The 25,359-nt window shown below is 36.1% G+C and overlaps 1 protein-coding gene across 1 annotated transcript; it reads left to right on the top strand.

Moving 5' to 3' along the window:
* The first annotated feature begins 16,214 nt into the window (after window positions 1-16,214).
* On the top strand, window positions 16,215-24,632 carry LOC116721262 (histamine H3 receptor). The gene is made up of 3 exons (XM_032564884.1): window positions 16,215-16,580; window positions 17,051-17,217; window positions 22,003-24,632. Exons 1-3 carry the CDS (start codon window positions 16,334-16,336, stop codon window positions 22,759-22,761), a joined length of 1,173 nt encoding a protein of 390 aa, XP_032420775.1. The 5' UTR covers window positions 16,215-16,333; the 3' UTR covers window positions 22,762-24,632.
* The last annotated feature ends 727 nt before the right edge of the window (window positions 24,633-25,359 follow it).

Consider the following 25,359-nt stretch of genomic DNA (forward strand, 5'->3'; position numbering starts at 1 on the left):
TACTTATGTAAAAGATAAAACATAATTGATTACCATTTACATTTTTTTTCCTTTTTCAAATATTGTTTGAAAATAGAGAGAAACCGTGACATGGGGAAACTTATGTTAAACAAAACTTCCAGTGTAAAGCACAAACATTTGGGGAAACAAAACATGTTTACAAAACAGAAACAAAACGGACAGCTGTCTGTCATCACTTTAATTCTGATTATTAGCATATGTTTGAGCACTGTTAGCAAAATTGCCATGCACCACAGGAGGGTTAAATTTCTTGAAATTTAAGACTCTTAATTTGTATAAGCCTAAAGGGCTTCTTCACTCTTAATCTGGACTCCTTGTGATTAGAACTGAAATAATCATTCTGCACTTAAACATCTCTAAAACCTTGTTATAGATTTATGAAAACATTTTTTAAAAACACTAAAACCAAAATATTTTCTGCTGCTTTTTTCATCAATACGTATTCTGGAGAAATATAAATTTAATGCTGAGTGACATTTTAATGAGGTCTAGTTGATGTCTCCATATTGAAATGTGTCTGCTAATCATAAAACAGAAGGTCACAAATAATGGAAAAAAACTGGACACAAATAAAGATTAGACCAGCTGCCTATTCTTAAAAACAGTCTAAGAAAAATGATAAACATCAATATGTGAGTTACAACCAACAAACTTCCTTTTTGGTGTCTTGTCTTTGATTTGTTTTGGTCTTACAGCGTGTCAAGATGTAGATTTCTATTTTTAAAATAACTTTTTGGCAGTACTTAAACCACCATTTATACATAGAGAGATTACAATTTAAATGTTCCACTTTAGACACAGCATATTTTGAAAAAGAGGGTTAACAGATCAGTAACAGTAACAGATTCTTAGAAAGAAATATACTGAAAAGGTAGTTACATTCTCTTCCATTGTCTGTTTAAAAATACTGCTTTATATCATTTTACAGTCATAATTAAAATGTAGAATATGTGTTTCTCAAATTAAAAGTACCCTTTGAAATAAATTCTAATCAGGTATTAAACTTTCATAAAGCACACATTTCTGTATTAAGCTTTTTTTAATTGCTCGAATGTAGTATTCTAATCTTAAATGTTGTGTTTTCATTAGCAGTAATTGGAAAATAATCATAATTTACTGAAATAATGGCTTGAAAACATCAACTTGTGTGTAAATATGCTATATGTTGTGTTTCTCAAAACTGAATTGGTTACTGGAATAAACAAACTTTTCAATAATATTCAAACTAATTGAACATGGCTGTAAATGAGATATGCAACAGTGTGATGAATATCAGTTGATCCCCTATTTTTTTAATTTATTTAATTGATAATGAAACATTAGTCATGATGCTCAAGTGGCTTATGTTTTGTTTGTGTCTTGTCTCCTTGTTCTCTTCCGTTCCCGTTGTGCTTCCTTGCTGTGAGGGTGGAACTGCTCCTGCTGAGCATCAGACTCACCTGAGACCAATTATCCTCATCAAGCTTTCTTGCATAAAAACATCAGTAATGGTCAATGATATGTTGGTAACTCAACCTGCTCTACGGTTTAGGACTCACCTTTTGTATCTGTGGGTTTTTTTGGGGTGTTTTCCTGTGAAATCTTTTTAGATTTACATTTGTCTTGTAAATGTTATCCTGATTGTGGTCGATATCAACATTGCATTAGTTTCACTTTCCTCCATGATTGGAGTACCCCTTGCCATCCATTTCTGGTCTTACCACATTAACTCACTGTCCTGTTCTCCAGGCCAGTGAGCTCAAGCTCACTGAGAGGGAAAGTGGAATTAAGGCAGGTGGAATCAGGTTGGTATGAAGGCCAGACCAGTGAGTTCAATCATCACCGCCTATTGTGTCCATAATCTCAGGTAGCCCAGAATCCACAGTCTGTTTCTACAGTATTGACGTTCTCTAGATACTTATCTTAGTTCAACTCTCCATCTCATTCAGATTATTTTGTTCCATTGGTGTACAATGATTAATCTTCACCTATAGCCTGTTATTTAAAAGGAAAAAAACTGTAAAGTTAAATTATTCTGATATCCCGTCCTTCACTACATCTTCTATCGCATGGTCAAATTGCCTCTAGCTTCATTCAATTTGTGCCCAGTTTCAGTAAAACCATACATGTGGTAAAAAGAAAACCCTGCTTGCTTAAAGAAACTGCCATGTTAATCTCTTCAGTTATAGATTTCCCCAAATGTAACTGCAACAAAACTTTCTTTCTCAGATCAGTCCCTCTCTCTTTTTTTCTCTTCTGACATGGAACAGCCAAACCATCATCTTGTACCACTGTAAGCTCAACCACAATGTTGAGGATATAATTTACCAAGCTCTCCATAGAGAACTGAGTGTGTTCTGGATCAGTTTGCACCAGTTGTGCAATCTACTAACATAATTTGTTATGTGTCCAACCAGTTTCTCTTGTTATCCAAAGGTGAGCTGAACCATTACCCTCCTCTGCTTTTTCTGATGACTCTTCCTAAAAAATTGTTTTGTCATTATATCTTTCGTCTCCTTTGGTGCAGAAGTTCCTTTCTGCCACTGAAACCTCAAACCTCATTCATTATGTCTTCCTGGATGACTGTTTCTTTTCTGACAGAGCTCCCCAAAGTATTATTTTCCGCTCTCAGCACTAAGGCTATACTTGCATCAGTTTCCATCTTCACACCAATGGACAAAGTGAGTAGGAACCCGAAGCCCCCTAGATATCGGTGTCAGTAATTGGTGCTTACACCCTGGTCCAAATTTGCACACCAGCTCTACATTGCTGCTGCCACTGGATACTCATTTTTCAAAGCTTCTTTGGCTTTCAGCCACTGATATTTTCATTGTCTAAAAGAGAGAACTCTGTTGTCTCTATGAATCTCCACATCCACAGAACAGTTCTTTTTCCACAATATATTTTTTTGAAAAGGGGTTTGGCCTTCAGCTAAGAGTTCTTCTATTCTTGTTCAAAACCTCTTTCCCAATACGATGCATTTTGATAATACCTTATTGTGGTTAGGTCACACATGAGTTATTACTTTATTGTTACTCTCTGTACCTGACAATTGTAGTCTCACTTTGCAACAACCTTAGTTGGTTTGTAAACTTGCATGCAAATCATCTCTCGTTATATATTGGTTTGATTTCGAAACACCAAAGTCTTAGAAGTGAGTGTTATTTTAAAAGTTCTGTAGTGGCTTGGAATAAGTTGATACAATATGTTCAATTTCATACAGCTGGGGAAAAATTAGGACATCCCATTAAATATTCAGTTCTTTTTTCTTTATGTCTGGGAAAGAAATGATTTTGCTAAAGGTAAACGTACACAAAATACATTCCCCAGACCATGACATTTGCAGCTCCTTGTGTCATGCAGCATTTCCTTAATACCAAATATGTCCTCTCTCCCGGTGTTCAAAGAATTCAGTTTTATTTGGTCCACAGAACATTATTTCACATGTCCAATATTCTTTCTGTTAAACTTCAACTTGTTTTTTCTTTGAGAACAAATCTTGCACACCACCCCCATAAGTTTAAGCTATGCATTCTCTTTTTGACTGTGGAGGAGTCCGCTTTTGTATTAGAAATAGCAGGATTCAGGATAGATCCGGTGAAAAAAATCTTAAGAATTCTTTAAATCCTTTTAAGTATATTGAAATTAGGCTATATGAATACCATGCTTGCACGATTAAGACCTGATTAACTTTTTTCTTAAATTTTATTAATAATTTAAACAACTTAAAATTTCACATCTTTTTAAAATAAGTCATAATCATGCAGGTGCCTGTCATAATTTGTTCCAGGACTCTGTAAACAATGTTAAAATGCATTTAATATTCTCAAAAAAATGTGAGTTTTATCTTTTAGTTATGCAAACTAGTTTCTGTGATATATCCCTGACTTACTGGATGACTAAAGGAGCACTACCTGGGCTCCTTCAAAAAGCAGCATGCCACATTCAGAATCATTTTCTGCCACAGATACAGGAGCTCCTCCACCACCTCTTCAGTCTGCTCCTCATCTTTACCTCTTCGACTTTTCTTTTCTATTTGAAAAATGACTGATTTTCATAGCCTAACCTGCAACTATTACAATGATAATGAGCCTGGCAATCAGTGGGCTATTTTCCACTGGTGCTGAAAATCACAGATAGAGAAATTATATTCATGATCAAAATAGGAGATAAATAGACCAAGGATGCCTAAAATTATGTTTTCTCCCATGAAATCTAGGTTTATTCATAGATTTTGGGTAACTGAAAATGCTGCTGAAAATGTTGAAAATGGCGACATATCCTCATTTGAAATCCACAAAGACAATTGCATCATTGCAATAAATTTGCAAAACTTAAAAACTCTCCCTAAAAAAAATACATGTACTACTTTTATTTGTTTGTTTGAAAGAGAGCAACAATACACTGTTATATTACAACCCTCTCATGTCTGCCCCTGCATCTCATCAGCATTTCTCTTTTATACATAATATGTATGTATTTGTGTTTTACTTATACAGACATAGAGGCAAACAAAGGCAGAGAGAAAGGAGAAAAAAATAAGGATACATTTGTGTGTGCAGTGGTATTGTGCATGTACTATATTTGGTTTGTTTACACAGTTTTTGACATTCCAATATTGGCACTTCAGATTCTATTCTCCTTGTTTTTCCTACATTTGTTTTCTTTCTTCAACTCCTATGCATAGACTAATAATAAAAATCACTCTCCATATATATCACTATGTAAAAATTTTGATGTTCTTTTAATCATTACAACAAATAAAAAACTTACTATACATTAATTAATTTCCGTACATACGAGATAATTTATTTTGTTGAGTTAGTCACTAAATCATTAAATATATATGAATATCTGAGTAGGAAAGCTACAATGTAACTAGTAATTACATCCCAATACTCAGGCATTTAATAAAGTTGTTATTTAAAAAAACTTATCAATGTTGTTTTAATGAGAACCTTGATATGAAAATAAACACAATAATATATCGACTTTATTCTTGTACGACTTTCATCTCGAATTAGTACTACTTAGTATTGTACGACATTATTCTCATAATATTCTGAAATTTTTGTTGTATTATTTTGTCTAATTATGTTTACTGGAGATAGGCACCAGCACCCCTCCTGACCCCTACTAGGGACAAGGGTGTACAGAAAATGGATGGATGGATTATTTTATCTAATTTCCCTTTGGGATCAATAAAATATTTTTCGATTTGAATTAAATTTTGACTTAATTCTTGTACTACTTACTTTTTCTAAGTGCAAAACAAATAATATTGTGTTTGAAAAATGTGTCTTTATCTATTGTGAACCACAGACAAATGAAGTGTAATTATTTATGATTAAACTAATAACAGTCTGATTAGTGTTAGTTTGAGTTTGTTCACTCTTGGAATAATTGACAGACTGAATTCAGAAGGTTTTCTTCAACAATAATACTAGTTATATAAAAATGTTTTGTTGCTGTAATTGCTTTGTGCTTCAGAATTTTATTTTGGGACGGATTACAGGGATTGGGAGATCCATGAACAGTAGCAAAAACGAATAAAAGAAAATGTCTCTGTTACATTTATTTGGATTAGTTACATTAACTGTGCCATGATTTTGTGAAAGCAATATTTTCAAATATGGGCTTTTTGTCCTGCTGGATAAATAAACTCACGTTAAAATAATAGATTTTTTAGCATTGATGTTATATTTTTGAGTACTTTTCAGGGTTAAATTTAGCAAATATTATGAAACATTAATTAATTGTAAGGCTTATCTGCACATCTTTTCAGAAAACCATGTTGTTTCACACTTGGGCTTGCATGAATTTAACGTTTTCTCTGTTCTGTAAAACAAATCAAATTTAACTCCATGAAATTACATTTCTCCACACCCTAGTTGGGAGCATTTGCTGGAGCAATTCACGTTTGCAGAACCTGCTTCCGATAATTCTGCCAGATTGATGGTATTGTAATTTAAAAGGAAAAACAACTGTGAATCAAGCATGCCTAGTCAAGAGTTTTATCATTTTGTAAAAGTAGTCCTTTTTTGTTTTAAATGCCATTTCAGACATTCTGGGCTCTATATGCATAGAGTGTGGCAACAACATTATTTTAGGATATGAAGGTCAGTGTCTGTGTGTGGCTTTGAAGGGCTTGCTTCTAGCATTTAGGTCTCAGGAGGGATGGGCATATTTGTGAGGGAAAGGTGATGAGAGGGCACGCAGTAATGAGAGGCAGCTTCAAAGATAAGTTACATAGTCACCTGTAAAAAGATGAGGTATATCTCTCAGGCCTGCACTGACCAGAGTACAGTCAGTGGGGAATGCTAATGCACAATGGAGCTGCAGGAGGCAGACAAAAGATAAACATTTAATGGAGTAGATTCTGAGACTGAATTAAATTCACAAGCAGTGCCAGTGAAAGGCCTCCATTTGTGTCTAAATAGACACAGCAGCATTAGTCAGTGATGGATTTACTCTCCAAGTCAGGATGTTTTATTATTTCAGTTTGTAAGGCAACGTGAGACAACTGATGGAGCTATAAAACAACCCAGCTTCCTGTGTCTGAACTCATTATGACTGCATAATCCATTTATGTAGAAGAACATTCAGAAGATTTTGACACTAAGAATCACGAAAAGGGACATACATTCTATATCTTTGTATTTACACATAAAAAAAATGTATATATATATATATTTATATTGTAATGGAAACATTACTTGAGACATGAATCAAAGCGTATTCATCAAATCAGGTCTTGTGAGGGATGGAGGCACACTGGGCTAGTCTCTACTAATTAGCATGGCAATTATCGTAAGCTGTCACAGTTTTTAAGCAAGGGGTGGACTGCGTGTGCTCCAAAGCATAATCCCCCACAAATGACAAGATAATGGAGGCAATGAGAGGCCACTGCTTCAAAGGGAATCAGGAGATAGAATTCCCAGCAGGGCCATTTTAGGTACAGACACAGAACTACACTGAATTGGAAAAAAGTAGGAGAAAATGAACAGTGTGTAGTCGCTTCTCATTGAGTGTTTCTCAGTAAAGTGAAGATGATTTATTTATTTTTTGTTTTTTTCAATTTTTTTCTCTGGTGAAGCAATTTGCTCTATGTAGGTCTTCTTTTAACAATGCGTATGTTTGTTTTCTTTAGTGAACAACGTCCCAAGTTTATTGTGGTCAGCAATGGTTTTTGATATGAGAAATATGGCTCACCACTCAGGGTGCAATTGTGTTAAAGAGCAACAAAAGCAGTTAAGAAAAGGTTACAAGATATCTATTGCATATTGTGATTTCAATAAAATGTGTAGAAAGTTCCCGGTGTTTTGCTACTGGTTATGATCCACGCCAGCCGAACTTCCCCCGTTGCCACAGACCAGATCGGAGAGGAAGCCGTATTTTTCTCTGGGGAGAGTCTCCTGGATGGATCTTGTATTATCACTCAGTCCAGTTTTTTTTTTTAACTTTATTTTGAAACTCAGATTTCCTAAAATTGCATACAGTTCTTGAAGTACAGCCACAAAATTTGAACCGGGGTCAGACTATTTTCCCAGTGTCTCTTCATTGAGATAAATTCATGATATGCCAAGAGGGACACTTGATGATTGGTCACTCACAACATCAGCAAAAATGGTTCTGTTTTTTTCACTTCATCTCCCACCATGTAAGGCTCAAACAGACCTAGAGTTGTAAATTAAAATGGGTTGACATGGACAGTGCTTACTGTCACTCATTATCTTTTGATATACAGTACAGACCAAAAGTTTGGACACACCTTTCTAATTCAATGGGTTTTCTTTATTTTCATGACTATTTATAAGGCAAGAAATCCCACTTATTAACCTGACAGGGCACACCTATGAAGTGAAAACCATTTCAGGTGACTACCTCTTGAAGCTCATGAAGAAAATGCAGAGTGTGTGCAAAGCAGTAATCACAGCAAAAGGTTGCTACTTTGAAGAAACTAGAATATAAGGGGTATTTTCAGTTGTTTTACACTTTTTTGTTTAGTGCATATTTCCACATGTGTTATTCATAGTTTTGATGCCTTCAGTGTGAATCTACAATGTCAATAGTCATGAAAATAAAGAAAATTCATTGAATTAAAAGGTGTGTCCAAACATTTGGTCTGTACTGTACGTAGTTATGTTTTGAGTTTTCTGCAGATGCTGTTTACATCCCTCGTCTCATTTGGATGATTGGTTTGCCTTCTTTTCCTGCTTCTTTCTTTTGTAAGACTTCTCCCTCAGTACTTTGCATCGCACTTTGCCTTGATCTCACCCAAGGTCTGAACAAACAAGAATTCAGCTTTCAAGATGGTTTTTCACCCCTTGTGTGCATTTGATCAGTTCATAGACTGCTGTGAGAGGTCAAAATTTTGTCTGTGTAACTATCTTCTTCAAGAACTCTGCACAAGAAGGTCTTCCTTGTTATTTTGGTATTGAGAAAATATAAAAAATATTACAATATTAAACAATGAGGGGAAAAAATGGTTATGTGGCTATTTATGCAGTTTATTTAAATGTCTAGTTTCATCAGCATATTTGTCAAACTTGGACTGAACATATTATTTGAAACACAGAGGCTTTATGAGATCTGTTTGTGAAAACAGCAGTAAAAAGTTGATCTAGGCTCATCTTGTGAATTGCACATTTGGTGGAGAAAGAGGGTCTCACCCAGAGTAGGCATTTATGTGAAAATCATGTCTACTTAGGATTTCTGTAGGCTATAGTGTTGTCTTTGCTTTTCACCAAGAACCCCACCATTTCACCTATGACATCAAATGCTGCATAGAAAACTTATTCAGATTAAAATTCACCAGACCTAATAAACATATCCTGAAATTGTTAGAAGCTGATGTCTTGTCAAGACAAAAGAAAAGATAATTGCAAAAAAAAACACATTAGGGAAACAATTTATGCTGCCAATTTTTGTTTAATTTTGCTGCTATTTTAGCTATTCTGCATCTCAATCTAACTGGGGACAAATGCCTGATATTAACTGCTCAACAAGGAGAAGGGATAATATTTGATCAGTCAGAGAACCACATTAGATCACAGTCAGTAGCAAACATGAGCAGCATTTAAATTGACGTTTCATGGCAGTGCAGGAGCAGCAATAAAATGATCTGACAAAAATAGATTCTGACTGATAAAATAGTTGTGACAATAATTACTAGGAGTGTTTGGCAAAATTGTGTATGCTCTCACATCTTTGATGGTAATGAGTTAAGCAAGCTGATTACTTTCGCTGTAATGAGCTGAAGATGCACATGTTTGTGCTTATTCAAAGCATCAGTGCTATTCTGTGTATTTATAGTTTTATTTATCAGGAATGTTTCTTATATTTTCAGCCACAGGTTTTGCCTGTTTCTCTTACTTTATTAAAAATTTTCCCACCAAAATCTTCCAGCTCTCCCTGGGGGATCCCAAAGTGTTCCCAGGTCAGACTGAAAAAACATATTCTCTCCAGCAAGATCTAGGTCTTCCCCAAAGTGTCCTCCCAGTGAGACATGCCAAAGGGAGGTGGCTATGGGGCGTCCTCATCAGATACCAAAACATCTTAAATGACTCTTACTATCCCCACATATGAAAAACCTCATCTTCATTATTGGCATGTAGAAAAAAAAATGTAGATTTTTATGGACTTTGATACTTTTCACATGTATGCAAACCTTTTCTTTATTCCAGGCAAACCAGGATTAAGACTGTAGCACACTATTGAAAAACATGACTGTATACCTACAGTTTGGAAAAGAAGGTCCTGAGTTCAAATCTCAGACTGATGGCCTTTCTGCATGGAGTTTGCATGTTCACTCCCTGTGAACGCAGGGCTTCTCTCCAGGTACTCAGGTTTCCTCCCTCACTCCAAAAACACGGATCTAATCTGTCCTTTGGTATGGGTGAGTGCATGATTGCTTGTCCAGTGTGTCTCTCTGTTGCCTTGTGATGAATTGGCAATATATCCAGGATGTACTCCAGCTCTCTTCCGATGACTGTTGAAAATAAATACCATTCTTATTTTGATGTAAATATATACTAAATGCACTATTAGAAATATTTTCCCTGAATAAAAATGCCATTGTCCCCATTTTATGCTCATGCTTATTCCTGAAGGAATATATAAGATTAAGAAGGATTAAAAAACTTATTTTGCTGAGGATAAGTGAATATACAATTTTTGGCAGTACTTTCTTTATTCATTTTGTAGATTTGGTGTACCAGGTCTAAAATATGAAAATGAAGCCTGCAGCACATAATGGAACATGGGCTGCAGAACATTGCATCTGCAATGTCAAATTAAATGGTTTTCACTTCAATTGCGGATCATAACAAATCCATTCTTTTAGTTCTCTCATATGCATTGTCTCTTATTTCTTCAAATTTAACCTTGTGGTTACATTGTTTTTGTCAGCGCTTTTTTAAGTGAATAGCTCAGAGAACTGTAGTAGTAACCCAATCTAATCATGCGAAATGGGTAAGATGTTTTAGGATCTACAATTATCTCTTAACATTTGTGAGGAAACTTGGACAATCTAATCTTAGCCACTATATTTACGTACATCACAATAAGCTAAAGAGATCTCACAGCTTCAAAGTAGATTTACAGCTAAAACTGTGTTGACGTATTTATATTTTGTCAAGGATAATTTGCTGTGGCAGTGGGAATATGTAGTGCAAGGTGAAACTTGAATTGATTTGATTAAAAAAAATGAATAAAAAAAAAAAACACATTTGGGTGAGGGGCAAATCTGTAGGGGTAATTACCCAGCTAGGAGCTTTTGAGGGTGAGATGAAAAATTTAACAAGTGAACAAATACTGTCACGTTGAGGCACACCCACAGCATGTCAATGAGCTTCTGTAGTTCTCCAACATCAAGTAAATGCCAACGCTCTTCCTCTCACAAACAGCTCTACTAAACAGGTTGTTGAGCAGTTCAATGAGTTCAACTCACTGGTTAGTGATCCACTTTTATTATGTAAACTGTGACGTTTCTGTTGTGCTGTGAAGGCTAGGGGCTACCAAGGGATATCTCTCTTTTATTCAAATTGAAGTAGTAAACACAAGGTTTAACTTGTTCATGCTGTATTTTCTTAGCTATTTCCCAAGGTTTTATTTATTTAAATTATTTAAATGAGGGCCCATTTTTCTGTATAATGGCTCCACATTATACAGAAGAAAGCTAAGTTTAGTCAGGCTTCCTTTGGTAAAAACAGCAGATATTGGAGATATTTTGAGTGACATGGTAATGTTTTTTAAACTTCATGCTATGAAGCCTAAAATGTGTTTTTTTTTTTTTTTTGCGTTGTTTCACTCATTTAACTCCGCTGTGTAGGTGGAGTTGGCTTTCTCTCGCTGCTGTAAACACCTGCGGCTCATGAACTCATGTCGCTTTTGACACATAAAAAGACTGGCAAAGCAAACCCTCACAACCAGATAGTCAGTTCATGATTTTTGTAACTTGGCCAAACCTATTTCTGAAAAATTCCTCAAAGCCTGTTTTTCCTCCTTGTGATTTTGTTTTGCATCTTGCAGATTATTTTTCTGTTTAGAAAGTCTTCCATGAACAGGAAACAGTGCTCACTATTGAAAAACGTGGACAGAACATTGGTTTTTTTTGGGTACGTGTCTGCCATCTTTGTACAAGTTGAAATGGAAATTGTTGCTACCTTTTCTTTACAAAATAGCAAGCTCAGTGAGAGGGGTTTAGAGCATCTATGAACATCAATTTTTAAGCTTTGCTATGAGTGGATTTTAGTCTGGATTAAGCCACTTTAACACGTGTATGCAGAGATCTAAACTATTTAATTGCAGCTCGGGCTGCAGTATTGGGAAGGATGTCTCCCTTTCCATCTATTTCATAATCATTTGCTAAAATCCCATGAAAACCTGTAGAAGTTTGTAATTATGCTCTTTCAAAATAAATTTGAAAGAGTTCAAGGGAGAGTACTTTGCAAATCATTGTCATCTGGATACCTTCTGGAGACTCATCTGACAGTTCAACCTCACAGTAACATCTTTTGGATTGGTCTTCTCTTGCCTACTGCACAAAAATAGCAATATAATCACTTTCAATTTGACATTTCTTTTTCCTCTCTCATCCTTTTATCTCCTCTGACAGACAAATGTTCCAGGTTGTGAATACTTGCTCTTGCATTTAGCTGTTTTTTTTTCCCCTTCAGTCTGTGAAAATGTATAATTTGACATTATCAGTAAAACATTTTTCACTGTCTACTATATTGGTTACCTTAAAAGTTATGACATAGTAACATCTGTATCGGACTTAAAGTTGCTTTTTACTACCCTATTAAAATTGCCAAATGTATGTCAGAACTTCTGTGATGGACTGGTGACCAATCCAGGGTGAACCCTGCCTCTCGTCCACTGACCTGCTCGCGACCCTGCAAGGATAAGTGTAGTCAGATAATGGATGGATGCATTAATGTCATAGCTTTTTATAACAATCTGATCCTCACCAGGCTTCATGTATTCAAAGAAATACCAAGACTTTGGACATCGTGATGAAAGATCAGGATAGTGTGAAAGGGCAACTGTAAGAAAAAAGGCCAATATCTTCTTTAAGAGGGTTTGGTCGTCTAGACTTTATAGCTTTTGTCGCCAAGTTCCTGAGCCAAGCTGGAAAAAGCTTGTGCAGTGTGATAAAGTGTCATTATTACAGCATTCCAAAATAGTTTATTTAATATTAAATTATTTGTTCAATGTAGTTTATTTAGAAAAAAAAATCATTCAAAAACAACAATAAATGTCTGGCAAAAATCGGATGAAGAAAAGTGGTGATGTTAGAATAAAGCAAGGCTAAAATCCAATTTTTCTGTGACAACTGTTTCCAGTTTTTTTAATATACATTTTCAAAGGAATTATTCATATCAAGCCTCAACTTCAAAGCGGAACCTGTCAGAGTCAACTGAAAAATAGGTTTCACTGATCTTTGTCACATACTTTATGTTAATACAGTTATAGAGAAACATGTGAGAAATCTTGTTTTATTTTTTTCTACCCTGTACCAAGTCTATATGCAATAAACATTTTTATAAGAGTAGATTTATACTGAATGTTTGTTTTACAGTAGGGTCGGATTTACGCCACGTTCCAGGAGCTGCTGGAACATGCATTGTGATCTTTAAAGAAACCACTTCAAAGCTTTTGTCAGTTGGCGACTTAAGACGTGCCCCGGATAGGTTATGGGTGAATTTTAACCGTGATTACTGTAGACGGGAAGCCATACTCACAGTATGATAGCATCTGTGCTCCAAGCCAGCACCCAAACACAAACATTCGAGTGGCGGCGTGGCAGAGAGCCACAGCAGGGCTCGGTATAATTGGCAGCACTAGAGCCTTTGTGGATCCTCCGTGACACAGCTTTGTTTCTGAGTACCCTCGACATTTAAATAAGTCTCTGCTTTTGGATTTTCAGATCCAGAGGCTGCACCTGTTCAACTGATTGTTTCCCCCCCAAAACCGATTCTGTTTAATATGTATGTGCTACTTTATCCTATTTCACACTAGAATGAAATTGTTATTGAAAGATGAATAGAAATTCTCTACTGGAGATGGATTTCACCAGGAAGAAAATAATTTATTAAAGTGCAGTTGCTCCACTTAATTGCATGATCTTTGATTTGACATAGACGTTGGGCTGGAATAACCTACCTATTATTTATGACATTTAAGATTCTGTGGCAATTTTTTTAAGAGGTTATATTTTGCACATAACAGGGAGCAAAATGTCTAAAAAAATGTCCTAATTTCATCATGCTTTTGTAAAATGTTATTACCAATACAGCTCAGTCGTTTTCCATGACATCAACAAATACAAATTATGTATTTGAATTAAAAAGAAACATTGGAGATTTCACATTTATTATCCTGTTTTAGAGCCAGTCAGAACCTTAGAATTGAAATAACCGATTTTGCTTTAAATTAATATTTTTGAAGGTACTGGAATAACTTAATCAGTTTGGGTTATTATTTATGTGTTCTCAGTGAGGCAAAAGGCTCAGTGTGGATCAAACAGCATAGCAAAGTCAACAGTGACACACATACAAAATCTTTTTCTACTTTTGAATATGCTGTGCTTCCCCAAATTTGAAACAAATAAAGATTCTGAATTCAGATAAGTTACATAAATTCCATTAGTCTGAGTTACATCAGTGCAAGGAATAACTGAGAGATATTGGTCACTGTGAGAAAATAACTGTAATTTGAAATGTTCTCCTGCAGAGAGTCCTGCAGCTTTCTTTGACCTCTGCTGGTGGACTTAAAGGACTTCCTGTGAATTCAAGATGGTATGAAGGAAATTTCACTGTGCTGCTGTGGTAACATAATAAATAGTGTCATATAGTTCTTTTTGGGCAAAATGCTGGGCTGTCAAAAAGTCAACTTTGAAGAAATTTTAAAAAAATCAAGCTCGACTTTCTGTATAGTGAAAGGAGTTTGATCTAATTTAGCAGAAAAAAAAAAAGCAATAATGTAATTTTAATTTCACAATTACCCAATTTATGTGAAAGTTGCTGCATTTTTCTGATGGGTCAAATATTAAATACAGATGCACTCAGGTAAAATTGTGCAAAAACAACTGAAAAAAGAACAGTTTCATAATGATTTTTAATACAGAATTATAAACTTTTTTAGTTTCCACTTTTCACTTTTCTAATAAGTTACCTGTCTATGATTGTCTGTCTTAAAAGTTGACAATTCCAGTGTGTGGTAATGTTCAGACAAAGCAAGAGTTGTTAGAGATCATACAAGTTATTTTTTTTTTTTTTAGAGTTGACATACTGTACATCCTGAATTACTGATGCATCGTGTATAATTGAAACATCATTCACCTTAGAATGCACAATTTTTAAAGTGCTTTTATAGCCACTGAGCAACAGAGAACAGATAACAAAATGTCTGAAAGGTTTTTGTTCAACAGTAGGTTAATACAAGAAATGTGACACTTGTTGCCCATATCCCAGGTATGGTTGCTTGTGGTAACTCTTGAAAGACTGACTGGGTGCAGTCCACTCCCCAAAGCTCTTAAATGAGATTTATTGGAATAATTTTTCAAGCCAGCGGGTGTCCCTGTTGTGTGGTGCTCATTTTTCTACTGCTACTTTTCTAATGCTTTCATACAACACGAACAGCCAGGTTCTTTAGCAATAACCTTATGCAGTTTTCCCTCCCTTTGGACTGTTTAACTGACTGTTGAGAAACTGCCTTTATGTAAGAAATTAAACCATATGAATTTTACTTTTTGAATTGACTTCCTGAAATAAATCGACTGTTGAGTAATATTAACATTTATTGAGATATAGATAAACACCTGAATTACTTCACCTGTAAAGACTTTCAACAACATACAGAAGTTTCGTATTTGAAATGAATTACTCAAATAAACTTTTGTAATATTCACACTTATTGACAAGAACCTGTATTGCAAAAGGCAGTATAAAAAATTAGGGTTATGTGTTATTATTTTCCTGACGTGGGAACTTTATTCTTATTATACATTAACCTCTATTCTTTGATGACTTGAAACAAATTATCCATGCATTTTTTTTTATATAGCTACCTAATAAGCTATTACTTCCCAGGTTGAGTATCTAATAACCTGTGTTCTATGAGCATTTGTTTCAATTCAAACAACATAAAAAACTGGATTTCCTGTGCCTGTGGTAACCATCCGTCTCATACCCCATGTGACTACTGGAGAGAACAAATGTGTGTCTGCGAATCAAATATGAAGATTTTCATCAAGGGAAATATGTCTGAGGATTGTTGAAACAGTGGAATATCCTGCTGTGTTGATTCACATCATGAGGTTGACATTTGAATAAAACAGATTAGGCACTTTAGGATGTTCACTGCGCTGAAATGCCAATATCAATGGACAATGACACTGTTTTATATGATTCATATATCCTTAACACAGCCATATTTATGTTTGTGTTTAAGAGGACAAAACACAAACATGCGATAAATTACAGATCTCAATTTCTGGTGCTGATTCCGCGGAAAAGCAACCGTATTCCCGCATGAGTGGCAAAGGATGCCATTTGATGCCACCCTGTCACTGCAAATCGTGCAGAGGCATTGCTGCCAAACGTGCGTAAACTTCATCAGGTATCCAGGCATGCGTTATGGAAGCGCGTCTTGCGCTCTCTCGTGGATATTTCCGAGCACTGTGCTCAGTTTCGTCGGGGAAGCCCGGAGCTTTCGGAGCACATATGGGGGTGTTGATCGCAGTTTTCGTCCGCGAGGCACCTGTTGCTGGTTTATTATTGTTGTTGGCACTTTCCTGTGAAGGATTCTAACGACTCACATCTCCACCATGTCGGAGGAACACACTGATTCCAACTCCAGCGGGTACTATTTTGACAATCCCTCAACACGAATCCAGAGCAGCTTCGTGTTCTCAGGACCCATATTTGTCATTCTGATGGTGATGATGGTGACTTTGGTCGTGGTGATAGTTCTGGGTAACGCGCTGGTCATTTTGGCTTTTAAGGTGGACAAGAGTTTGAGGAGACAGTGCAATTACTACTTCCTGAATTTGGCAATCTCAGATTTTCTAGTAGGTGAGTTCAATCTTCTAATCTTCCTATGGAGACAATGTAATAAGAAAATAGTAAACTTTTATGGCTTCTTCCATGAACGCTACATGTGTGTACTTTTCCTTAGTCTGCCAAATGAAGCTCTGGAATCCTTTCAATTGGTTACATGGCTCAAGTCAGTCCAGTGTTCCCCAGTTTTATCCAGTTATTATCTACTGCTGGATGGATGGAGGGATGGAATTAAAAATTGACATATTTAGACACTAACAGTTCCTCAGGTTATTTTAGCAATAAAATCATAGCAGCCTTCTGCTGCTATGATTTATATATTTTATGTGGATATTTTTATTCTATGAATTTTGAAAATTTATATTTTGTTCTAAAGTGACATAAATACATTTATATCTACATGTTACAAAGTGCTATAAAAAAAGAGAGTATATTATACTGTCTGGGCTTATGTTTTGGTTCTATTCTTCATCAATTTTGTGTAGGGGCGTTCTGTATCCCGGTTTATATCCCCTACATCCTGACAGGCAGGTGGACGCTGGGTCGAGGGCTGTGCAAGCTGTGGCTGGTCACAGACTATCTGCTCTGCTCGGCATCTGTCTTCAGCATTGTGCTCATCAGCTATGACCGTTTCCTCTCTGTCACCAGAGCGGTGAGTGGAACATGCTGTTCCTAAATATCTTAGAGTCAGCCAGGTGAATTTCAGCATCTGGCAGCCGACATGGATGATTTAAAGTGGACCTAAAAAGTCTACACAGTCCAGGTTTTTTGTGAAAAATGAGACCACAATAAGTAATTTCAAAACTTTTTCTTTTTACAATTAATGTGATACATGCTCTTTACAATTTAGCTGTAAAGCAAAGAATTCCAGGTGGGGGACTTCTATTTACCTTTTATTTTGCCAGGAAAAAAACCCATACAGATTAAAAACCTCAAGCTCAAGTCATAGCTCATTGAGAGATTCCAAAGAACCAAGGTGATCTTATTGTACAAAGGTACCAGTCAGCAGAAGGGTACTGAAAATAACAACAGCACAATATCTATTTACCAAATCTCTGTGAAGACAATCATTCATAACTGGAAAAAAATATGGGACAAGAAGGTGACACTAGAAATCTGAACATTTCTTCAGACTGAAGGAAAAACTATAACTGGTAAGAGAGGCTGCCAAAATGACAACAGCAACTATGAAGAAGCTGCGGGAATATGGAGTGGGGATATAAAACAAAAGTCTTTTCTTTCAAAGAATACATCCTTGCTTGGCTGAAATCTCCTGAGACCTTGTAGATATACTTTTTTTATTTTCTGATACACCAAAAGTTAAACTTTTGTCCTCAATTTATTTGCCACAAAAACCACACTCACCATGCAATATATGCACAGTGAAAAGTGATGAAACAGGTTCAAGAGGGATGTTCAAGAGGGATGAAATTATGAAAATGTGCCAGTCATTGAATAGAATTATTTTATAAAAGGCATATTTTTGGAATGGCCCAGTAAAAGTCTAGCCAGGGTCACCTGAAAAGATATCATTACAATTTTAAGCATCTGGACAACTTTGGCAAGACTGATGTCAGTTTTGACTGCAGGGGCTCAATGTTTAATGGAGAGGCATAGCAATATAATTAAGTTTGAGCTATAGTTATTTTAAAGCTGCAGTTCACGTGTACACCAACATACAGTGGAAACTGAATGCTGAAGGTGAATCCAAATTTACTTTAACAAAGCATTACTTGAAAGAGGGGAGCAACATTTTTGTTTTTTACTGTTTCACCTGAACAAATTTGTTTCTTCAGTTGAAATATAAAGAATATCTGTCACTTTAAAGGCAAAGAATGTTTTGAAATCCTTTTATTGCGGTCTTATTTTCTACATTACAGGAACCTACACTTTTCATAGGGCTGTGTATGCTTTTCTGTCAGGCATCTCATGAGGAAGAAAATGACCAGGGAGAAAGTCAAACCAGAACTGACTTTGTGTCCCAACTTATCTCAAAAAAACCCCATCCTCTTAAAGAGGTTCACTTTACCTGTTCAGACCCAATATAAATCTTTCGATCAGAATATTTCTTCTTTAACGTTTTTTTTTTTTATTATTATGTCTGACGTGACTCAAAGGCCAGTGGTTGGGGCACGGCAACCACATCCTCCCAAACGTGTCCATCTGTGAAGGTTAATAACTCCTGACCCTTTCAGGCCTGGTGCCACCACTAATTATAGTTATTCCCTCACGACAAAAATAGAAAAGTCAGATTATGACTTTGGGAAGGATTGGCCTTCAGAAATAAACACAAACATGACAAATCATTGAAAGTGGCCTCAAATTTTTCACTTCAAAACTTTAATTTTTTTTTTACATATTTGTTTTTTCACCCACATTTTATATAGAAAATAAAATTTGCATATATTTTTAAGCCTTTCACCTCGTAGCTTCTTCTTCTGCACCTTGGACATGCGTAACCCGGCTGACTATCCTATTTACCTCTGTGATAACTCAAAAGGTGGGATGATGCTTGGCACAGGAGACAAAGAGAGTGCTCTGTCTCCTTTCAGAGGCAAACACTTAACATCAGAGCAATGAATACAAATAACACCAGAGAGAGAGTGAGCCTCTTCTTTAATTAGACAGCTTTGATCATAGAGGTCCTCCTCCATACCATGGTCCCTCCAACCTGGAGAGATCAATCGCTGCAGGCACAGGCCGCCTGCAGCCGACCAACATTTTCCTAAAAGCATTTCTCTCTGAACATTGGGAGACAAAGGGCTGTCAGCAGTCAGAGACACAGTTTGTCTTTGAAAAGAAAAGGTGGAGTCAGATGACACAGCTGGCATGAGAGAGAACTGTCAAAATCTCACAGCTTTAGAGAGAAACCATCTTTTGGTTGTTAGTTTCGTCAGTGGAATGGAGTTAATATTAATTTGACAGGCTTATTAGACACATCTTTAATTGATTTTTAAGGTTTGGAGCATTGCAAAAGTATGCATGCAGCCTAAATATTTCCAAATTTTCCAACATTTCATCCACAAATTTAGATGTAATTTATTGGGATTTTTATTTTATTTTATTTTATCTTTTTTTTTGCAAAAGGCCCAATGCAAAGTAGAGCATAATTTTTAAGAGAAGGACCAATGACCTGAGTAAATAATTTGATGAAAATGTGGTGGATTTGTAACTTACAATACACGTACAACTTGAAATGAAATCTACAAGAGATTTTGTAGATTTTGTACAATCTACAAAATTGTACAAAATTTGTAGATGCAAATTTGCATCAAAATTTTGCAAATTTAGATTTGCAAAATCTAATTGTCAATTGTCAACAATTGTCAAATTGTCAACAATTTGACAATTGTTTGTGTGAAATCAAACAAACAAAATACAATGTAAATGTAATGCCTTTTATGGAGGCTTTTGCCATATTCCATTTCAAGTATAGTGGGATTTGTGGTTGTCATGGGGAAATTATGAAAAACCTCAAGATGTATGAATACTTTTGTAAGGCATTGGACATTATAATTCTTGGTTTCAGCAGATGATTGACATGCAGCAGGGTTTGGAGTCAGGTACAAACTAATTTGTACAAACACAAGTGGATCCAGGTTTAATATTCTTGGCACTAAAGCTAATTAGAAAGAAGCAGTGAGAAATTTTCAGAGGAGCTGGAGAGGCTCTAAAGTCTGCTGTCCGCTGAGTAGGGATGCGAACAGGGACGCAGGGTGTGACATTAATTGAGATGAGTGGTCATGAGAGGTGCTTCATTGACTTAATACTCATTCACACACTTTTAAACACTACATGGTGTTGGATTGTTGGACATGGTTTGTGTTGATAACCAATGGTCAATGTTTATTAGTCAAGAGTTGGCTGCTGCATAGCAGGTTTTTAAAATTCCTTTAATAGTTCATTAAGTTGTGAAGTTACTCAAATACTAACATTAGGCTTTTAAAATCTTTTTTTATTATTATTATTGCGAAATCTAGCTCTTAAATCTGTGGTATGATCAATGTAATTGCATGATTTATGAACTAAGTGGCTTAGAGGTCTAATGTTTTTTATCCTTACTTTTCTTTTCTTTTTTTTTTGATGCTACAGAATTCATGCTGGTACATCTCTGTTCTACAGTTATTTTAAGGTTGTACTGAAAATAAAATAATTACTTTTTAAAGAACATTTTAAGGTAGATATACAATCATATTCAATAAGTTTGAGTTTTTATAAAATGTTTATTTTAATAACTCAATTTACCTAGGTATTAATTAATTATGCACAGACTGGTGTTTTAAATTAAGCCTTTGTTGTTAATTATGATTATTTTCTTGCCTGCAGCTAATGAAAACATGACATTCAAGATATGATTTTTACTTCAGATTAATAAAAAAAACAGAAATGTGGACTTAATGAAAGTTTTGTTTATGATCTGCATGAAGTATGCATTTTAATATTAATTAATAAGCATAATCAAAGCACATATTGCAATTTATTGAACATACGTCCTTTTGTTAAGAAAGAATTATTTGTAGAAAATCATTGATTTCATAATTGCCTGCACCCCTGTTGTTAATTGGTAGTACATTCCCTTTGTCGATAGGACGGCATTTAGTGTTTCCCTGCAACATTTGACCCAGTTGGAGTTTACAGAGAGTAATTTTTGACAATTCTTCTTTGTATAATCTTTCTGTACTATTCAGAGGCCTGGGTCCTGTCTTATGCTCTCTTCTCTTGAGCTCAACTAAAATAATTTCTTGAGAGGATTTAGGGCTACAGAGTGAGATGTCCTTAAAAAACAGCTGATTTTGTGTAGAAAACTCCCTGTGGTTTCTTGGCTATATTTTTAAAAGTATTCTTATCCTAACAGACATTTTCTCTGAGAGCTCATCAGATTTCTTTTAAAGAATTATTTTACGATGCCATAGACTTTAACAAAGTTTCCAAGGTCTTTGGAAGAGAAACAAGACTTCAGCATGACAGATCTCCCACCGTGCTTCACTGTGAACATACAACTTGATGCGTCTGTTTGCTGCAGTTCTGTCACATCTGGAGATTATTGTTTATAACCCTCCTTTTTCTACAGATTACAAATAAAAAATTTCAAATAACTCTGACCAATTTGAATTAGTAAAGGAAAATTCCACCACCCCCCAACTCCCAAAAATCATCTTCATCTATTTTAAGAACATTTTATATCAACAATGGTGGTACAAAATTAATTGTAGAAAATCAATCAGTAGTTTTTTTCCTACTGAACAAATGATTTTAGTCCATGATCAAAAAAAAAAATTATTTATGTTATCAATCAATCTAAACACAGCATATATTATTGTTGTTATGGTTACAAAAAGAAGGCATTTGCAACTATCTTTGTAATATCCAAAGACAGTGGCACTAATTGCAGCTTTATGCAAGTAATTTTTCTGATTTATGCTTATTTTTCCTGCAGGTAAGTTATCGAGCCAGACAGAGTATGACTCATCAAGCCATAATCAAGATGATTGCAGTCTGGGTGCTGGCCTTTGTCCTGTATGGGCCAGCTATCATATTCTGGGAGCTGGTGGTGGGCAGAAGCCGCGTGCCAAAGGATGAGTGCTTTGCAGAGTTCTATTACTCTTGGTACTTTCTGCTAAGTGCCTCCATGTTGGAGTTTTTCTCTCCTTTCATCTCAGTGGCTTTCTTCAACCTCAGCATTTACCTCAGTATACGCAGGAGAAGGCGCCACCATAGGGAGGCCCAACTTCAGCATCAGCTTCAGGCAAGTGAACCGGCCTCTGCCCAGACAGAAGGCATCCCTCTATCCCATAACTGGGGATTTGGGATAAAACTGCCTGGAAGAGGCTCCTTCCACTCTCAGACCTCCTCCCCTTGTTTGGGTAAACTGGATCCCTCAACCAGCAGGGCTGCTCAGCCTAGCCGTCTGTCCAGGGATAAGAAAATTGCTAAGTCCCTGGCCATCATAGTATGTGTGTTTGCCATCTGCTGGGCACCATACACCCTACTGATGATCATCCGTGCTGCCTGCAGAGGGCGATGCATCCAGCATCACTGGTATGAGGTCACCTTCTGGCTCCTGTGGCTTAACTCGGCTATTAACCCATTCCTGTACCCACTGTGCCACAGTAGCTTCCGCAGGGCCTTCAGCAAGATCCTTTGCCCAAAGCGGTACACAACTCCGCCTTCCTCTGCCCTGCGCCCTGGCCAGTGACAGGAAGACACCAACAAACAATGTGCCAAAACAATTGATTGAAAGCAGATTAAAGTAATCTGTGTCCAACATTTTGTCACACGGGTCGTAATTCAGTTTCCAACTGCATTTGTATTGTTTTGATTGATTTTTTTTTTTTGTATTCAACAGGAAGGGAATACTTTCTCATGTGCATATTCACACTTTCTCATGTGCATATTCACAAAAGTAAATATTATTGTTTATTTATCAGAAGGAAATGCACATTTTAAGTAGCTCTTTGCCATTTGTACAAAACAAGAAACATCTTAGGAGTTGAAGATAGACATTTTTCATATATGCTAGAAAAAAATATATAATGGAGTCCTGAAATATGTTGATTTATTTATTGTTTGTGTGAGTGTTGGTATCAGTAGAATATGCTCTATATATCCTTCAAAAAAATTATATTATAAAATTATATTTTAAAAAGGTGTTGTCCTCTACATTGAATCCTTGCCAAAACTGGGTGATAACAGGCCAATATCACCCTCTGCTGTCAAAGAGTGAATTAAACAACACAGCACTTTCTTCACTTTGTCACTCTCCAACTTCCAACTCCAACTACAAGCTTCAGTGTATTTTATTGAGATTTAATTTGATAGACTAACACAAGGTGGCAATAAATACTGTTGTTCTTTGTAGAACCAGCTACTTCTACAATTACAGCACATTCTCAACCTAGAAAAAGAGTGTCTTTAAGTCTTGACTCGATTGGATTCTAAACTTTAACTGGGCCATTCAAGAATAAGGATATGCTTTTATCTAAAACCTTTTGTTTAGCCTTTATTTTAATATTACTGCATTACTTTCCACTCTTCTACAAAAAACATAGCAGTTTTGTAGACTGACTTTTTTTTCTACTACACAATTATCTGCTCCTTTTTGTTAACATATTACATGAAATCCCAATGAACTATGCAGAAGTTTGTGGTCGCAACATAAAGGTGCATAAGACGGGATGAACTGTCAAACAAAACATCTTGTGTTCCTGCTGCTATGCTTTCAGTTTCCTCATAATCATGGACTTTAGAGGTTTATGAGCCTCTTTAATTTTATGTGAGGCATCAATGTATTTTTTATTTTTCTGAAATTCATCAGAACTAAATATTCGACTGCGGGAGGTTTTTGAAACAGTTTACAGCATGAAAAGGTGTGCATATCCTCTTGTACCACTAGATGTCACCATTAACCTTTACTGTGCAATAACGTAGTGAAGTAATCTTTCAAAATGTTAACACTTTTCATCAGCTTTATCGGGTTTACTTTGATGTTACTGTGTACATTTTTTGTTTAAAAGAAAAAGTGTATTCATTTTTACAATAATAACAATAATGATCACATGTGGCTGTGCTCTTGCAGCATCCTCCATATGGTCTTTAGATATAAATATGTTTTTGTGGCATGTTCTTTGCTTCAGCTGATGTTATAAACTGCCTGAAATAGCTGTTTTGCAATTGAATGCTTTGTATTTATCCTTTAACAATAATACACATTAATAGTTTAAATATTATTCACTTGGCTTTATTGAAAGATCTGATTAAAATATATATTTATATATTTTTGTTTAACAGGAATGCTAGTGAAGACTTTCATCAACACATTTATCTCAGACAGTGCTCTTGGTAGCTGATGGATTTTGTGGAAAGCCTGGAAGGAAATAATTAAAATGGATTTCAGCACTTCACTGTGAATGACCACATTGTGCCCTATAGTTTCTGGGTTTGTGCCAAATGCATACTACTTTTGTTAGATGTGTGCATGAAATGCTGAGAGTGCAAAACTGTTTTCCGATATCCTCTGTCTATGTAAGCTTGATTTGATAAGATTAAACATTTCTCTCTCCAGATGCACACTTGTTAGACCTGTAATTATGCCTTTGTGTCAGATCTTGAGGATTCATTTGCAGGTGTCTGGGTCCCAAAGGGGACTTGCATTGCTCAAATTGTTGCTATTTTCTGTGTGCACATCTGGCCCCCTGGTCAGGTGCTGGGAATAAGGGCACAGCTGCAGGGAACAAGGACCTCTGCTATGCTGTCCCCCCACCCCACCTCTCGCTCCCGCTCAGCCCACTACGTGGTTGAGGGGGACAGCAGTGCAGCTCTGACCAGAGGGATGCAGGCGCATTTCCCTGGGGTTGACAGAACTGCAGCCATCAGCAGAATTGCAAAGCTGGGTTTACTCTCAAATGTGACAGCAAGAGCACTTTCTCTGTGCACTGTGTGCAGTGATATTAGTGGGGGATACTGCTATTGATTTTGATGATAGATTGAAATGTCATGGCATGTGTGCCAATCTTATTGGTCGCTGACTGACGCAGTGTTGGGGATCATGCCAGCTTAAATTGGTCTAAGCAAAGGGAAATTCCAATGGGAGATAATAATTAAGACATGTGAAGACGTGTGTGTTTGCCTGTTTTTTCATCCTGCTCTTCTTGGTCAAGGCTTATAACCGGAGGCAATGATCCTAAGGGGCGGTGACCCCAAACAGAAGACAACTGCTAAGATCAGGTTTATAGAGACCATTCAGCAAAGACAAGTTTGTGATCAGATAAACCTCATTTAAAGCTTCTTATTGCAT

This window comes from Xiphophorus hellerii, chromosome 6 (assembly GCF_003331165.1).
Source record: "Xiphophorus hellerii strain 12219 chromosome 6, Xiphophorus_hellerii-4.1, whole genome shotgun sequence".
In the NCBI taxonomy this organism is placed as follows: domain Eukaryota; kingdom Metazoa; phylum Chordata; class Actinopteri; order Cyprinodontiformes; family Poeciliidae; genus Xiphophorus; species Xiphophorus hellerii.

What these genes read in the sequence shown, in the direction of transcription:
- LOC116721262 (XM_032564884.1), top strand. Translation starts at nt 16,334, where the DNA reads ATGTCGGAGGAACACACTGATTCCAACTCCAGCGGGTACTATTTTGAC. An exon ending in AATCTCAGATTTTCTAGTAG is followed by an intron (nt 16,581 to 17,050) that starts GTGAGTTCAATC and finishes AATTTTGTGTAG; the next exon opens with GGGCGTTCTGTATCCCGGTT. An exon ending in TCCTCTCTGTCACCAGAGCG is followed by an intron (nt 17,218 to 22,002) that starts GTGAGTGGAACA and finishes TTTTTCCTGCAG; the next exon opens with GTAAGTTATCGAGCCAGACA.